Here is a 17,298-nt window from a genome sequence, read left to right as displayed (position 1 = left end):
CAGAACTGATAGAAAAATCAAACTGTATGGAAGTCCGACAACCAGGGAGTTGAAGAAGAAACATTCACCCAGACCGGTAGGGGGTAGGAGGGGTGGACACGGGCAGTCGGGTGGAAAGGACTCGTGGCAAGGTGGTGGCTGACTGGGGTGGGGGGAGGGGCAGGTGGTGGCTGGCGGTTGCCGCGGTCCCACAAACTTGTGCAGATGAGCTGGGAGGAACAGCTGGGGAGCAAGACGAACCGCGCAAGTCAGGGTTCCGGCATGGGGAAATAAAGTCTCAAGCCTGTGATTGAAAACACCTGTGGGGGTTGAGGCGGCAGTGGGAGAAACTCCCAGCCCTACAGGAGAGTCCGTTGGAGAGACCCACAGGGTCCTAGGGCATGCACAAACCCATCTACTGGGGCATTGGCACCAGAAGGGCCCAGTTTGGTTGTGGGTAGTGGGGGAAGTGACTGAAAGCTGGCAAAGGGCTGAATAGGCGCCATTGTTCCCTGTAGGACCCCTCCCCCACATATAGCGTCATAATGCAGAGACCTGGGTTGCCCAGAGCTGGTGTTACAACTAAGGCTCCGCCCCTTACTACGTATGAGTGACGCACTATAGGTGCGTCAAGATAAAAAAAAAAATTGGCCCGAATGAAAGAATAGTTTAAAGTACCACCCAAAATGCAAGTAAGTGAGTGATAAAGAGATAGCCGACCTATCAGATGCAGAGTTCAAAACACTGGTAATCACAGAATTACCATCAAGACACCGATGCTCACAGAATTGGTTTAATGTGGTCGCAAATTAGATGAAAAAATTAAGGCTATGCTATGTGAGCTAAAGGAAAAAATGTACAGGGAACCAACAGTGACAGGAAGGAAACCAGGACTCAAATCAACAGTTTGGAGCAGGAGGAAGAAAGAAACATTGAACCAGAAAAGAATGAAGAATCAAGAATTCAAAAAAATGAGGAGAGGCTTAGGAACCTCCAGGACATCTTTAAACGTTCCAACATCCAAATCATAGGACTGCCAGAAAGACAAGAGGAAGAGCTAGAAATTAAAAACTTGTTTGAAAACATAATGAGGAAGAATTTCTCCAATCTGGCAAAGGAAATAGACTTCTAGGAAGTCCAGGAAGCTCAGAGAGTCCCAAAGAAGTTGGACCCAAGGAGGAACACACCAAGGCACATCATAATTAAGTTACCCAAGATTAAAGGCAAGGAGAGAATCTTAAAAGCAGCAAGAGAAAAGGAGACAGTTACCTACAAAGGAGTGCCCATAAGACTGTCAGCTGATTTCCCAAAAGAAACCTTGTAGGGAAGAAGGCACCAAATACTTCTTCTGCAAAGAAGTATTCCCAGTCATGAAAGGCAAGGATCTACATCCAAGATTACTCTATGCAGCAAAGCTATCATTTAGAATGGGGGTGGGCAGATAAAGTGCTTCCCAGATAAGGTCAAGTTTAAGGAGTTCATGATTACCAAGCCCTTATTATATGAAATGTTAAAGGGACTTATCTAAGAAAAAGAAGATAAAAAACATGTATAGTAAAATAATGGCAAACTCACAATTATTAACAGCCACGCCTAAAACAAAAACAAAAACAAAAAACTAAACAATTAGAACAGGAACAGAACCACAGAAATGGAGATTACATGGAAGGTTAGCAATGGGAGTGGGAGGGGCAGAGAGGGGGGGAGAAGGTACAAAGAATAAGTAGCATAGATGGTAGGTAGAAAATAGACAGGGGAAGATTAAGAATAGTAGGGGAAATGTAGGAGCCAAGAACTTATATGTATGACCCATGGACATGAGCTAAAGGGGGGGAATGTGGGTGGGAGGGGGCATGCAGGGTGAAGGGGAGTGAAGGGGGGAAAATGGGACAACTGTAATAGCATAGTCAATAAAATATATTTTTAAAAAATAATTAAAAATCATTGGGTGCAAGGGCTGTGTAGGAAACAGGATATTCACACAATCCCAAAGTATTTCCTCATAAATTATTCACTGATTACAAAAGGGTAAATGTACATTTGCCATGGAGAGATCTGGTGGTCTTTTTTTTTTTTTATGTGATCAAATTTAGCATCACTAATATTGGGACAACCTGGTGTCTCTGGGTAGCTGGTAAAATATTTAACTTGAGTGAATTTGAAGATACAATCAGATGAATTCATAATATGGAATGTTTTTAGAGGGGGAAAGAGGGAGAAATGGAGAGAAAAATTGGTGAGTGAAAGGAGTACTGATTTGTTGCCTTTGACACGCCCCTACTGGGGACCTGGCCCACAACCCTTGAACCAGCAGCTTTTCTGTACACAGTATGACCCCCATGCCAGTGTGCCACACCAGCCAGGGGGAGAATGTGGAATATTTTCAAGAGAACTTGCCTGGATTTTCTGAAAATGTAGTGGCATGCAACACAAAGTAAAAGGCTGAATAAGAGACTAAAGGGAAACCACCAAATGCAATACATAGACCTTAATTGAGTGGATTGTGGATTAAGGTGCAAAATACTCCAATTAGAGGACAATTGGGGAAATTTAAACATAAATTGTATATTTAAATATACTGCATTAATGTTAAGTTTTAAAGCTGTGATAATGGTGAAGTGCTTATGTAGAAAAATGTCTTATTTTAAGGCATGAAGAATCAATGTTTGTAACCCATTTTATTTTTTTTTTAATTAAAAAAACTTATTTGTTTTTAGAAAGAAGGGAAGGAGAAGGAGAGGGAGACAAATATCAACATGGATTGGCTGCCTCTTGCACGTCCCCAACCAGGGATCTGGCCTGGCAAGCCACACATGTGCCCTGACTGGGAATGGAACCAGTAACCTTTTGGTTCACAGGCTGGCACTCAATCCACTGAGCCACACCAGCCAGGGCTGTAACTCATTTTCAAATGGTTCAGAAAAGTGGGCAAAACAGTAATAATTGTGAATCTATGGTGATTGGTCAGCTGCTCATTTTATTCATGTTCTACTTTAACGTTTAGCGCGGAGGAGAAAAAGCCCATTTGCATAGAGAAATGTCAACTAAAGGTAATCAGTTTAGAAAGGTAACTTTGGCACAGTGCAATTTATAGCCAGTTTCTTTTTGCGACTGAGCGGTGACGTAGCAGTACAGAGAAGAGGGGACCGGTTCTCACCGTTACTGCCGTTTGCTGTCGTGCAGTGACCTGAGGTTTACTGGGACATAGGCCACGTGACTCAGGCCACTTCTTCCGATTGGTGGAAGTGGAGTGCTAATGCTTCTGCTTAAGGGGGCAGGAATGAGCGTTTTCTTTGACCAATCGCTTTCCAGTTATTCAGCTTCCTGATTACGTGCGCTCGAATCAAAATACGTTGGGAAAGTAGTAACGTCAGTTATACCTTTTATCGGAAAACCGGTTCTTCCGTTTCCCCCCTACCTCCGCCGGATTCCGTTTCCGGCAGGGGATGGTCTGCGCGAGGAAAGATTACGTCACTTCTGTGCGACAACTGTCGGTAGATCCGGTATGGGTCCCGGCAAGGGTTTCCTGTTTCCCGAATCCGTTGCGAGTTCCGTATCCGCCATAATGTCAGACACGGACAGCGATGAAGATTCCTCCGGGGGTGGCCCGTTTTCATTGACCGGCTTCCTTTTCGGCAACATCAATGGAGCCGGGCAGCTGGAGGGGGAAAGCGTCTTGGATGATGTGAGGGAGTGGGCTTTGGGGTAGGGCTGGGAGTGGTGCGACCAAGGGTAAGGGGAGTGTTGAGAGTTGAAAACCGGTAAAAGAGGGCGCCGTTAGTATGAGATAAGATAGCATCTCAGTAGATCTTGCAGTTAAGTCGAGTGGAGGGCTCCGTCCCGGGCGAGGGTGGGTAGGAGAGAGAATGGTAGGCAAGCCCCCATATAAGGTCAGGGGTGTTTGTGGGTGGCTTTGGAAATAACCTGTCTGATCTGACAGTAGGGGGAAAAATAGCGGTTTAAACGTTCTTGGGGATTTTCGAAACTGTCTGCATTTCTGACATTGCTGCCCTGAGATGACTGTAGAGGTAGAGGTTTGACCACAACCTGCAAAAATCCTATGGTCCAGGTCCCACCCAGTTTTTTTAGAACAGCGAATATTCAGACCTCCTGGGGCGGACCTTTTCTCATCCCAAAGCACTTCTTGGGTAGTTTTCTCATTGTTCCCTGACAGTCATGAAATTGTTTCCCGTGTGCCCAGCTGAAACTCACCTCCTTTCATTTAGGTTCATTTTCTCTTGGAGAAATATTGAGCAATACTGCTCCTTCACTGCAGCACACACAAACACACACATAAGGTAGCAAAAAAATGTTCTTGCCTACTTTAATCCAATGTGACCTCAGTTGCCTTACCTTTTATTCATAGAACTACTATCCCATTTCTTTAGTCTTGGTGATGGTTCTTTGAATGATCTCACATTAGAGTATGGTGATGTAATTGCATATATGTTAATAAAGGCCTGATCAACGTGGAGTTTAGTTGAAGATTTACAGCCTTCAAAGTGATGGATGATCCTTTTAGCATGTGGCATAGTCATTTTTCCTATGTATTTACAGCTTTGTGAATCAGGGAAATAAACCCTGTGGTGTGCCAAGCTTGAGTTTAGTTGTTATCTTACACTGTGGCGCTGTCCATTTTTCAGGAGTGTAAGAAGCACTTGGCAGGTTTGGGGGCTTTGGGTCTCGGCAGCCTGATCACCGAACTCACGGCAAATGAAGAATTGACTGACAGTGATGGTGCTCTGGTAAATGATGAAGGTGAAGTGGGTCATGGAGAACAAGGTGGTAGTGGGGAGGCGAGCCATTTACTGTACATGTACTTTTTGATGGGAATTACTTAACGACAGTTACTTGCTCTGTGTTGACCTCTAATGCCCCCTTTTATTTATAGGATGGATTAGGAGTACAGAAGATGCTGTGGACTATTCAGATATCAGTGAGGTAGCAGAAGATGAGAGTCGAAGATACCAGCAGACAGTGGGGGGCTTGCAGCCCCTTTGCCATTCAGGTGATTCTTTGGTGTTATCAACAGAGCATTCCAGTGCATTTTCTTGCTGTGTAGTTTGTTTCTAAGCATGCTTTCTGCCATTGTTCCTGCTCTCTGTGCTTCTCTCCCGTTTTTTGAGCTCAGTTCTAGGATCCACTGTCTTCTTTTGTGTTCTAGGGCAGAGTATATCACCATACTCAGGCTTTTATTTCTTATGCTGGTTAGTCCCAGATTCTTTTTTTTTTTTTCCTAGCTTACCTTCTTTGGCCTAAATGTTCTTCTTCTTCTTTTTTTTTTTTTAGATTTTATTTATTTATTTTTAGAGGGGAAAGGAAGGAAAGAAGGAGAGAAATATCAATGTATGGTTGCCTCTCATGTGTCCCCTGGTGGGAACTGGCCTGTAACCCAGGCATGTGCCCTGACCGGGAATGGAACCACGATTGTGTGTTTTGCAGGCCTGTGCTCAGTCCACTGAGCTATACCAGCCAGGGCTAGTCCCACATTCTTGATGAATACCAAATAAGGATGATAATGCTTTCTTCTCATCATTTGCTATTTTATTAGCTACGGCGTTCCTCTCACTGTTTTAGATGCTGTTTAAACTCACTCTTCAGTTTCAAAGGAATTGGTAGTTCAAGAAGGATTAAGTCTATAATGTCATATAAGTGAATGCATATATTTATTGGCTCAGCTGCTGTTAATCACTGAAACACCTGTGTGGTGGTACAATGACTTAATGCTTACAACATATATGAAGTGTTATATTATAGAATCAGAATGTCAGAGTTGGAAAGGATTTTAGTGATTATTTATTCTTAACCTCATCACAGAGTAGGAAAACTTGAAATTTAGAGAACTTTAGTAAAATGTGAAACTTTGGCCCTGGCTGGTGTGGCTCAGTGGATTGAGCTCCTGCCTGCAAACCAAAAGATCACGATTCGATTCCCAGTCAGGGCACGTGCCTGGGTTGTAGGCCAGGTCCCCAGTAGCAGGTGTGTGAGACACAACCACACATTGATGTTTCTCTCCCTCTCTTTTCTCCCTGCCTTCCCCTCTCTCTAAAAGATAAATAAAATAAAATCTGTAAAAAATGCAGAACTTTGTCAAAAGTTCTGCAGTTAGATAGTGGCCATCTGTGACTAAATCAGCAACTCAGTTTATTAGACATTGGTTGAGTACTTGTGTGCTATAAACTGTGATGGACAGTATGGTAAAAAGATAGAAAAATTCATTTTCTGACCTTGAGGAGCTCAGTTCTGTGTTCTAGAATCTAGAGGTAGTGGTCATCGTTTATTATTTCCAAACCCCATACTACCTCTTGCTGCTTGAAACTTTTATGTGAAATTGCTCATTGTTTATTTATTGTCCACCTCTTTGAATTAGTAGTCAGGCTGCTGAGAAATTTAGATAAAATCTTGGTAAGTTCTTGAACTTAGTTTCTTCCGGGCCAGTTAATGGTTTTTAAAAATGATTTTATTTATTTATTTTTTACAAAGAAGGGAAGGGAGGAGGAAGAGAGGGAGAGAAACATTTATGTGTGGTTGCCTCTCATGTGTCTCATACTGGGGACTTGGCCTGCAACCCAGGCATGTGCCCTGACTGGGAATTGAATCAGCAACCCTTTGATTCTCAGGCCCACACTCAATCCACCGAGCTACACCAGCCAGGGCCAGTTAATGGATTTGAGCTGCTCGTATACAGAGAATTAAGTACATCATATACACAAAAAGTAACCCAGAAAAATAGAAGGCACAGGCCTTACCTTTAGGGATATTGTTACCATTTGGGGAAGGTGGGATAAGCAAATGAATGCAAAGCAAAATTATTCATCATAAGACAAACCAGCTATAAACTGATGTTTCTTTATAGAGTCTTTTACTTAGTTTTTGAGGGGCTGCCAGAATAGCTAAGTCGAATAGCATAATTGTTATTTTTGAGCACCATGGCTTGAGCTAAGGGAAAGGTGATAGCAGCTCTGATTTTCAGAGGATGTTGGGATTTTTCAGGTTTGAGTTTATTGTCTTAGCCAGGAATGGTAAGGAAGAGGGTAGGTGGCGGTTTCCTAGTTGGATTTTATGAGCCAATCTGGAAAGAATGATACTGTATTAGGTAGAGTCTCAGTACTCCAGGATGTTTTTTTTTTTCTTCAAGGTTTTATTTTTATTTATATACTGTTTTAAAGATTTGATTTATTTAATATTAGAGGGGGAGAGAGGGAGAGAAACATGAGCATGTGACAGATATATCAGTTATATATCTCACATGCCTTTAACTGGGGGCCTGGCCTACAGCCCATTGGGAATTGAACTGGTGACCACTCAGTTCACAGGCTGGCATTTGATCCACTGAGCCAAACCAGCCAGGGCCTGGATGCTCTTTTCTAAGTTTCCTTGTCTTCTGAGGATGTCTTTATATATGTTCTTACTTTCCTCCTTCCCTGGTATTGACCCCTTCATACAGCTTGATTTACAAGGATGTTTCTTTAGAATAATTTGAGGTGGGTGGAGGTCCTTAGAAAAGGCTTCACGAGGTGGATTTAAGTAAACTTTTGAAAGACATGGTTTAATGGAGAGGAAGCAGCAGGGTAATTTGGTTTGGAAAAATGGCTTGTCTAAATGTTTGAAAATAGTAATCAGCCAGTAGTGTGTGTGTGTGGGGGGGGGATGGAATTGACCAGCGGGCTTTCTTGAAAGGGGTGGAAAACATACTGTCAAATGGCAAGAACCAAGGGTAGAGCAATTTGATAGCACCTTTGTGTATGTATTACGTAGGATGTGATGCCATAAAAGGATTGTGAACCAACATAGATTGTTAAATAACAGGCAGGATGGTATAATGAAAGGAAAGTGGACTTTGGTTGGGGGGGGGGAGGTGAGTGGAGGTAGAAGAGGATATAAGGGGGATAAATAGTACTGGAAAAAATACAATAAAAAAATGGACTTTGGAGTCAACATGTTATAGATTCCAATTCCAATTCCATATTTAGTTTGGCCCTGGGAAACTTGCTCATGTCTCTGAGGTTTGGACTTCTCATTTGTAATAATTCCCTCAGTTTTCTTGTCTGCAATAAAGGTAATAATACCTACCCCCTTAATAGGGCTTTTGTGAGAACTCAAGTTCATTATCACTTTGTATGAAAGCACCTACATAATATAGTGTCATAGTAGATCTCTGGTAATGTTAGTTGCTCTCTTAAATGAAAATGAAAAGTGATGGTTGATGCTTTGGGGTTTTGATTATAAAAAGGGTAAGTGGGCAGAGTTACTTGGAGACTGTTCTTGCAAGCTTGATGTAAAGTTATCAAGGCCTAGAATGGAGTGACAATAGTGGAAAATGATAGGCAGTGTTAAACTTGAGAGTTGCTGGTAAAGGATCAGTAGGACTTGGTGGGTGAAGAAGTGTGTTGGAAAGAGTACGATCCTGCGCCCTGGCTGGTGTAGCTCAGTGGATTGAGCGCGGGCCTGTGACCCAGAGGATTGCAGTTCGATTCCCAGCCAGGCACGTGCCTGGGTTGCAGGTCAGTTCCCAGCAGGGGACACACAAGAGGCAACCATACATTGATATTTCTCTCCCTCTCTCCTTCCCTTCCCCTCTGAAGATAAATAAATAAAATAATTAAAAAGGAAAAAAAGAGTACGGTCCTTGTTAAACCAGACTTGCATTCTGATTGTCACTTAAAACCATGTGATCCCAAGTCACTTAACTTCTATATCAGAATAATTCTACATCGCTGCATTATTGGGAGGGTTATAGTATAGATAAAATAGCTACAAATACCTGGCACATAATGGGAGCTCAATAAGTGATAGTTGCTATAAGGACTATTGATGATTGATTGGAAAAGGTGTGTTGGGGGTAAGAGATTGATGAAGGAGACAAGAGACTAGAGTTATAAGCTGGGAAAATGAGGTTGGAGGTGGTATTGATAGTAGTAACAAAGGGATTTTAAAAGAGGTGAGTGATATTTGGTGTGATACAAGATGTAGTTGTTGAATATCTGAGTGGGAAGGTTGTTTAGACAGCAGAACATGCGTTGCACTTGTAGAGGAGGTAAGGCAGGGCAAGACATAGATTTGGGTGAAATCTGGAAAAGGTGATTCTTGAGAAAAGGGAATGGAGAGTGTGTAGAAGAATAAAAGCAAAGTGTTCAGGAACAAGTACTGGGTGATGCTATTAAAAAAATAACAAGTTACACAGGACAGACAGAAGAAAATGTGTGGGACTTGGGAGGCAAGAAGGAAGAAAGTCTTGTCTGGAAGGAAACTGACAGAGAAAGAATGTTAAATTCAACTATGAGACTGAGCAGGGTGAAAATAAAAAATAAACTAGGATTTGATCAGGAGCAGGAGCAAAGGTTTTAAGCAGTTCTGGCGTGCTCCCTCAGTTCCTCTATGAGGTGTACCTGGTGTTGCAGCATTTGGCAGTACCATGACGTCATCTGTTTCTGAAGGTAGAAGCTGCATCTCTTGTGTATCCTTAAAGGATTTGCATTGTGCTTCCTGTGGTACTTTAAATTCTCGAGTGACAACGGAGTTCAAGGCTGTTTGACATTCTGGATCTTGAGGAGATCATCTTCTTGGTTTTAGTAGATTATGATGATGATGATGACTATGATGCGGATTGTGAAGACATTGATTGCAAGTTGATGCCTCCTCCACCCCCACCCCCAGGACCATTAAAGAAGGATATGGACCAGGATGCTATTACTGGTGGTAAGCAGAGACTGTCTACTTTTGTCTGAGGAGGAAGTTCCATTCCTAAGTCCAGGCTTTTGGCATGTACATAAGAGGTATTAAAATTAAGCTGTTTGGAAAGGCTGTAGTTTCCAGAAGTGGTTCTTACAATTTTCAAATTTCTGTATTAGAGGGAAGTTTTACTTTTAAAACATTTCACAGCAGTATTTTAGCATGCACTTAAGGAAATGTTCGGGTCAGTGGTTCTTAAATCTGGCTACTCATCAGAATTTCCTTAAGTCTTTAAAAAAAAATACAGATTTCTGCCTCTATCCTTGGAAAGTGTGATTCAGAAGATAGTGAGTAGACTCCTGGAATTTCAAAGCATTCGCCAAGTAATTTCTGAAGCAACTCATCTTCATACTGGTATTTGGAAGCTACCTGTTTAGAGGACTGTTTTGAAAAGAAATGGTTAAATAGGGAAGGCACCATAGAATGTGTATAAGTCATATAGAGTCAACTACGAGATTCAGAGATTTCAAAGGCAGGGTCTTCAGGGATCATCTTAATCTTATTTCTATGTCTGTAGCAGTAGATTGGGAAGAGGTTTGATCTTCCTTTGATTCCAAAGTACAGGTTTGATCCTCTTGTATTGTGAGGCTTGTGTTAACCTAGATTCCTCCTATTAGAGCTTTAAGTTATTTCCTTTTCAGTCTGCAGTCTAAATAGTATCAGTTAACTTTATGTCATAGATCTTATCTTATGCTATATAAACTTATTATTTTGTGGGCTTAAAATTCTCCAGCCTATGGGTTCCAAAACCAGACATGATGAGGCCTGACTGGTGTAAAAGTGTTATATAATTTTGCTGTTTGTCATATTCCTTTAACCTGCCATACTTACAGAAAGTAGTAAATGTAGTAATAGTGTTTGTTTTCTCTCATCACTACCCTAGGGTACCAGGTACAAGGTGAGTTGGGGATGATGGGATATACTGAGTTGGAATGAATTTTCTGGGTTGCATAATACTAGTAACCTGGGTGCTTGGAACTATATCCCCTGCCGTTGAGCCACGCATATTGCCTGGAGTGAGTGTTGGCTGAATTTGAGGAATATGCTCACAGTTACATGCGAAGGGGGTTTTTCTTCCTTGTTTCAGTGTCTGAAGATGGAGAAGGCATCATCTTGCCCTCCATCATTGCCCCTTCCTCTTTGGCCTCAGACAAAGTGGACTTCAGTAGTTCCTCTGACTCAGAATCTGAGATGGGACCTCAGGAAGCAACACAGGCAGAAACTGAGGATGGAAAGCTGACCCTACCACTGGCCGGGATTATGCAGCATGATGCCACCAAGCTGTTGCCGAGTGTCACAGAACTTTTCCCAGAATTTCGGCCTGGGAAGGTAACGTTCTATGGAGAATATTTCTATTGAAAACCACTGACCTACTCTAAATACTGAGTTCTGTTATTAAAATGCTGAATTAAGAGCTAAAGTTTTCCTTATTCAAACACATTGTATCAGGTCTTTTTAAAAGATTTTACCTATTTTTATTTTTAGAAAAGGGAGGGAGAAAGAGAGGGAGAGAAACATCGATGTGTGAGAGATGCATTGATTTAAAAAAAAGAGAGAGATACATTGATAGGTTGCCTCTTGCATGCCCCCAACTGGGGTCCTTGCCTGCAACTCAGGCATGTGCCCTAGACTGGAATCGAATCAGCAACGCTTTGGTTTGCAGGCTGGCACTCAATCTAGTGAACCATACCAGCCGGGGCTGTGTCAAGTCTTTTTTAAAAATTGTATACATTGTAGGACACGTGATGTATATAGTTCTCATTATAAACTGTCTTTGTTGTTTTAAAAGAACTATTTCAAATTATTGAGAGACTTTTTTGACCTGTTGCATACATGTTTATAAATCTGAAATCAGCATCCTTTGATCCCTCCTGCCAGTTGAGTAGATCCCTCAAGGGAATTTCCAGACCTACATGCTGCTGTTTTTCTAGTGGACATTGAGTCTCTGACATAGTAACATGTTCTATGTTCTAGGTGTTACGCTTCCTACGTCTTTTTGGACCAGGGAAGAATGTTCCATCTGTTTGGCGCAGTGCACGGAGAAAGAGGAAAAAGAAGCACCGTGAGCTGATACAGGAAGAGCAGCTCCAGGAGGTGGAGTGTTCAGTAGAATCAGAAGTCAACCACAAGTCTTTGTGGAACTACGACTATGCTCCACCGCCACCTCCAGAGCAGTGTCTCTCTGATGATGAAGTAGGCAAAATAGGGACCTGGGAGTAAGACCTGGGGGTGGGGCAGATGAGTCCTTCCTAGCTTATGTCTAAATTGGAAATAACAGGCAGAGTCCTGTGTTGATTATCAATGAGTGGCCGTGAGTTTAATCCCAGTGGCTGTCCTTCTCTATTGTACAGTAATAGGAAAGTATTGGGGGCAAGCAGATGGTAATATACACACTGGTGAATAAGAGAGTTTAAATGATAGGCAGTATGCCATGATGTACCTTCATTGTTTGTATTCTTACTCCAGTGCAGTTCAAGGATTATCCTTCTAGCCCTTCTAGGTTCTCCTCCTGCCTATTAGTGGCCTTAGGACATCTGAGATCAGGAAATCCTCTTCCACTTCCACTTTGCTCTGTTGCAGATTACAATGATGGCTCCTGTGGAGTCCAAGTTTTCTCAGTCAACTGGAGATATAGATAAAGTGACAGATACCAAACCAAGAGTAGCTGAGTGGCGCTATGGGCCTGCCCGACTGTGGTATGATATGCTGGGTGTCCCTGAAGATGGCAGTGGGTTTGACTATGGCTTCAAACTGAAAAAGGTGGAACCTGAACCTGTGATAAATGGTAGAATGCTGGAGGTAAGTAACCCTGGCATGGAAGAAGAGAATCGGTGTGCCCAGGACCCTGTCAGTTTTACTTTAGTTTTCAATTAGGAAGATATTGGGTGGGTTTCTTTGGTGGGAGATTTAGGTGGCTAAGCCTTTTGCTTGGAATGGTATATTGCTTTGGCAACTAGGCCCTATCGCAAGGATTCTGTTTTTTGAAATGAGTGCTGTGCTGGACTAAGAGTGGGAACTCCATTATCAGGTTTTTCTCTCAAGTCAGGGACCACATTTGATGTATCTGATGTGGGATTCGGAGTGGGAACTTTGCCCAGTGACCATTCAGGGATTTGTCGTTCCTTCCCTACTTCTACAGGACTTGAGGAAACCTGGGGAGAATGGTAGCATTGATCTTCTGGCTGATGAAAACTTCCTGATGGTGACACAGTTGCACTGGGAGGATGATATCATCTGGGATGGGGAGGATGTCAAACACAAAGGGACAAAACCTCAGCGTGCAAGCCTGGCAGGCTGGCTTCCTTCCAGCATGACTAGGAATGCCATGGCTTACAATGTTCAGCAAGGTATGCTTCTGTGCCAGCTGTGCCCAGGACTGCCCTTCCTCTCAGTAATCCTAAATGGGCTTAGCCGTGAGCTTTTCTGCTGCTGAGAGACACCAAAATATTTTGGATCTAAGCCCTGCTTCTAGTCCGTAATAGTTTGTTGGGTTTTTTTTTTACACTTTTAACAAGCCAGGATTAGACTCTGATTTCTCATTAGAAAAAGGTGAAAACCACTTTGAGGTTTAAAGATCTTTCTGAACTATAACAGTGCTTTATCTTTATAGTCTTTTTGTTTTGAAATCCCCTTTGTCATGATCACTCTAGAAGTTGCATTTTTCTCTTCTGAAATGTGCAAAAAAAAAAAAAGGTATGCTATGTAGAAAACTTTGAAAATGCAATACAGTATCAAAAATCACTGGTAATCCTATCCAGAGATTATCATCACCTTTTACTTTTTGGTGTATTTTTGTTTTCAATTTTCTATTTTCTGTGTATATATGTGGATGAGTTCATCTCTACAGGTACAGTTTGCACAGTGTGTTTTTCTCATTATAAATATTCTGTGTCATTCAAAGTTCTTCATAAAAACGTTTAATGACATGGGTAGCTTATTTTAAATGGAAATAAAAATGTGAAGTAGCATATTTAATATCCTGTTTGTGCAAGTGAGAAAAACACACTATATAAACAAAAAAAAGTGGCTAAAAGAAAATATGCTATAGGGTTTAAAGTGGTTATTTCTGGTTTGTAAGATCACAAACTTCAGTTTTCTTCTTTTTTTACTGTTGTTTTACTGCAGTTGTCCCAATTTTCCCCTGTTGCTCTCCCCTGCCCCGCTGACCACCCACTTCCACAGTCAGTCCCCACCCTGTTGTCCATGTCCATGGGTCATTTATACTTGTTCTCTAACCAGGCCTTTCCCCTCAGTTTTCTTCGTTATACTTTTCTCTGTTTTCCAAATTTTTCTCAGTTAACCTGGATTACTTTTATAATTTGAAGAAAAAAAAATGTCTTATTTTTAAACCTAAGAAATAGTTGTTTCCTTCTTCTCATTTTATCTAAATGCTTTATTAGTTGTATAGTGTTCTTACATGGATATGTTTATAATTTATCAACCTTATTTTTGATATATTTACTATCATCATTAGCGTAGCTTACCATATCATTTATTACCGTAGTTTAACCAGTCCCTTATTAAGCATTTGGCTATTCATATTTTGACGACTACAGAGAATACTGCAGTGAACATTTTTATCTGCAACATTTTATTAAAATGACATATATGCTGTATGTGTTAGGTTCCTTTTCAGTGAGTGAGTAACTTTTCAGTCACGTGATTAACTCTACTAACATTTGGTCCTTTTCCCTCTGCTAGATTCATGATTGGGATGAACATAAATGTTTTGTCTGTGTAATGTTTCTTCTGTTTTGACTAGGTTTTACGGCCACCCTGGACGATGACAAGCCTTGGTACTCCATTTTCCCCATTGACAACGAGGAGCTGGTGTATGGACGCTGGGAGGACAATATCATCTGGGATGCTCAGGCCATGCCCCGGCTCTTGGAGCCTCCTGTTTTGACACTTGATCCCAATGATGAGAACCTTATTTTGGGTATGGTATTGGCAGGGGCCAGTGTTACTCCTCCATGATCGACATCTTGTAGCTAATGTCAGGGAGCTGGAAGAAATCAGAAGGGTTGCAAAGGTCAAGACTAGAAGCTTCTAGGTAGCAGTTTGAGAGAGCAAAGTTGTGGTCAGTTTTCAGTATTTGTGGATTGTTCAGAGGAAATGCACAGTGTAGGAATGTTGGAAAGTAGTACCTTTGAGATGTCAGGAGTGTAGTTTGTTTGGGTAGGGTGAATCATGGAGTAGAATTGGTTTGGGGTGGCATGAGAGATCTGGTTCAGAATGGCAAAGTTTTCAGTAGGAGAGGTGACTCTTAAGGTGAATTCCAGAGTGACTTTTGTTTCATTTTCAGAAATTCCTGATGAGAAGGAAGAGGCCACCTCTAACTCCCCCTCTAAGGAGAGTAAAAAGGAATCATCTCTGAAGAAGAGTCGAATTCTCTTAGGGAAAACGGGAGTAATCAAGGAGGAACCACAGCAGGTCTGTGAAGGGAAAGGGGTCTTAGTGTTTAGAAGAACTAAGAAAGGTAATAGGGAAGGGAAGTCTGACTAAGGTTTCTTTGATGACCTGTCATTAGAACATGTCTCAGCCGGAAGTAAAAGATCCATGGAATCTCTCCAACGATGAATATTACTACCCCAAGCAACAGGGTCTTCGAGGCACCTTTGGAGGAAATATTATCCAGGTAAAACCTTTTTTTTTCTGTGGTGCATGGGAACCACTGCTTCGTTCTGATGGAGGATATGGGTAAGTCTGGCCTGGGCTGGAGTTAGTATTGTATTTAATTAGAATCCTTGTATTTTCTGCCTTAGCACTCCATTCCTGCTGTGGAATTACGGCAGCCCTTCTTTCCCACCCACATGGGGCCCATCAAACTCCGGCAGTTCCATCGCCCACCTCTGAAGAAGTACTCCTTTGGAGCACTGTCTCAGCCAGGTCCCCACTCAGTCCAGCCTTTGCTAAAGCACATAAAAAAGAAGGCTAAGGTATGATTGAATTCTGGTTAGAGAAAAAACAGCTGTGAAAGTTAACATTAAAGTATCAATTGGGGAAATAGACTGGACACTAGATGATACTAGGGAATTATTGTTTATTTTTGCAGATGTGCTAGATCGTCATTGTGGGTATTTAGGAGAGTGTCCTTATTCTTAGGCGAGATGCACGTGAAAAGACTTAAGTGTGAAATGGAAATGTCATGATGACTGCAGCTCTCAAAAATGGTTCAGCAATATCTATAGAGATGTAGTCATAGGTAAAATATAGGCAAGGTGTAAACATTTGTATCTAGAGTGTGGGATAACAAATGTTCATGTGTTTGAAGAATTTTGCAGTGAAATTGAAAAGAGACAAGGTGAAATTGTTTTCAGTGTCATTGTCTCAGAATGAATGTCATTAATATGTATAGTTATTGCCTTATCAGGAGCTAGACAGTATTGTCTTTGTTCTGGGCAGATGAGAGAGCAAGAGAGGCAAGCTTCAGGCGGTGGAGAGATGTTTTTCATGCGCACACCTCAGGACCTCACAGGCAAAGATGGAGATCTTATTCTAGCAGAATACAGTGAGGAAAATGGGCCATTAATGATGCAGGTTGGCATGGCAACCAAGATAAAAAACTATTATAAGCGGGTAAGTCTCTGCTCAGAAAATCTGTTCTCAGAAAATCTGTATTAATATAGCTGTGGTTATATGTACAGCGATAATCTGTGACCTTGTATTTTGTCTTTTTTATACTATAAATTTCTTGGGAGAAAGGAGTGGTATCTTTCTTGTAGTTTGTAATATTAGTAAAATACTATGGTCATGGAATATTTTGTGCAGGTGTATTGATTATATTCTGAGGTAGTAACTGGGTCCGCTGTGTTCCTTATAGAAACCTGGAAAAGATCCCGGAGCCCCAGACTGTAAATACGGAGAAACCGTTTACTGCCATACGTCTCCTTTCCTGGGCTCCCTCCATCCTGGCCAGTTGCTGCAGGTGAGGAATTCTTCCTTGTTCTAAGGTTTTCTTAAGGCAATTGACAGTGAATAGCCAGTTAGCTCAGAAAGGACCAATTCTAGTTGATTGAGGCACTGTGCATCATACATGAAGTATGGAGAAGATCAGTGTAATCCAATTTTTTGATCTTTTTTAAAATAGTAGCTCCTAATTATATTATTTATAAGCTTAATTAAAAATAGTTGGCCCTGGCTGGTGTAGCTCAGTGGATTGAGCGCGGGCCTGCGAACCAGACAATCGCGGTTCGATTCCCAGTCAGGGCACATGCCTGGGTTGCAGGCTGGTTCCCTGCAGGCCAGTTCCCAGCAGGGGACACACAAAAGGCAACCATACATTGATGTTTCTCTCCCTCTCTCCTTCCCTTCCCCTCTAAAGAGAAATAAATAAAATCTTTAAAAAAAAAAAAATAGTTTTTTTTTAAAAAGTACACACTGGGTAAGAGGTCCGGAAGTATCTGGGTAGCATAGGGGAGTAAACTTTGGATGATAATTTGCTATAGTTAATTTTGATTTCTATGTGTAAAATTGGTATGTTTTGATTGTATTGTCATTTTGAGTATTGAACCACACCTGGACCTGACAGTCCCCAGCCACAGTGAAGAGTTGTTTTTTTAACCCCCTCTTTGTGCTCATTGATGT

The 17,298-nt window shown here is 41.7% G+C and overlaps 1 protein-coding gene across 1 annotated transcript in view; it reads left to right on the top strand.

The window, feature by feature from the left end:
* Window positions 1-3,490: 3,490 nt before the first annotated feature.
* TAF1 (TATA-box binding protein associated factor 1) overlaps window positions 3,491-17,298 on the top strand; it is a 71,654-nt gene continuing 57,846 nt past the window's right edge. The window contains 14 exon segments of the mRNA XM_037126704.2: window positions 3,491-3,664; window positions 4,623-4,737; window positions 4,871-4,987; window positions 9,556-9,678; window positions 10,799-11,040; window positions 11,686-11,904; window positions 12,292-12,510; window positions 12,851-13,058; window positions 14,474-14,650; window positions 15,017-15,144; window positions 15,242-15,349; window positions 15,477-15,650; window positions 16,117-16,290; window positions 16,535-16,639. Coding sequence (XP_036982599.1) covers window positions 3,545-3,664; window positions 4,623-4,737; window positions 4,871-4,987; window positions 9,556-9,678; window positions 10,799-11,040; window positions 11,686-11,904; window positions 12,292-12,510; window positions 12,851-13,058; window positions 14,474-14,650; window positions 15,017-15,144; window positions 15,242-15,349; window positions 15,477-15,650; window positions 16,117-16,290; window positions 16,535-16,639 — 2,229 coding nt within the window. The 5' untranslated portion in view covers window positions 3,491-3,544.

The sequence above is a fragment of the Artibeus jamaicensis genome, unplaced genomic scaffold, assembly GCF_021234435.1.
Source record: "Artibeus jamaicensis isolate MK-2021 breed Jamaican fruit bat unplaced genomic scaffold, CSHL_Jam_final scaffold_2375, whole genome shotgun sequence".
NCBI classification, from domain to species: domain Eukaryota; kingdom Metazoa; phylum Chordata; class Mammalia; order Chiroptera; family Phyllostomidae; genus Artibeus; species Artibeus jamaicensis.
This window is presented reverse-complemented; position numbering and strand designations above follow the sequence as displayed.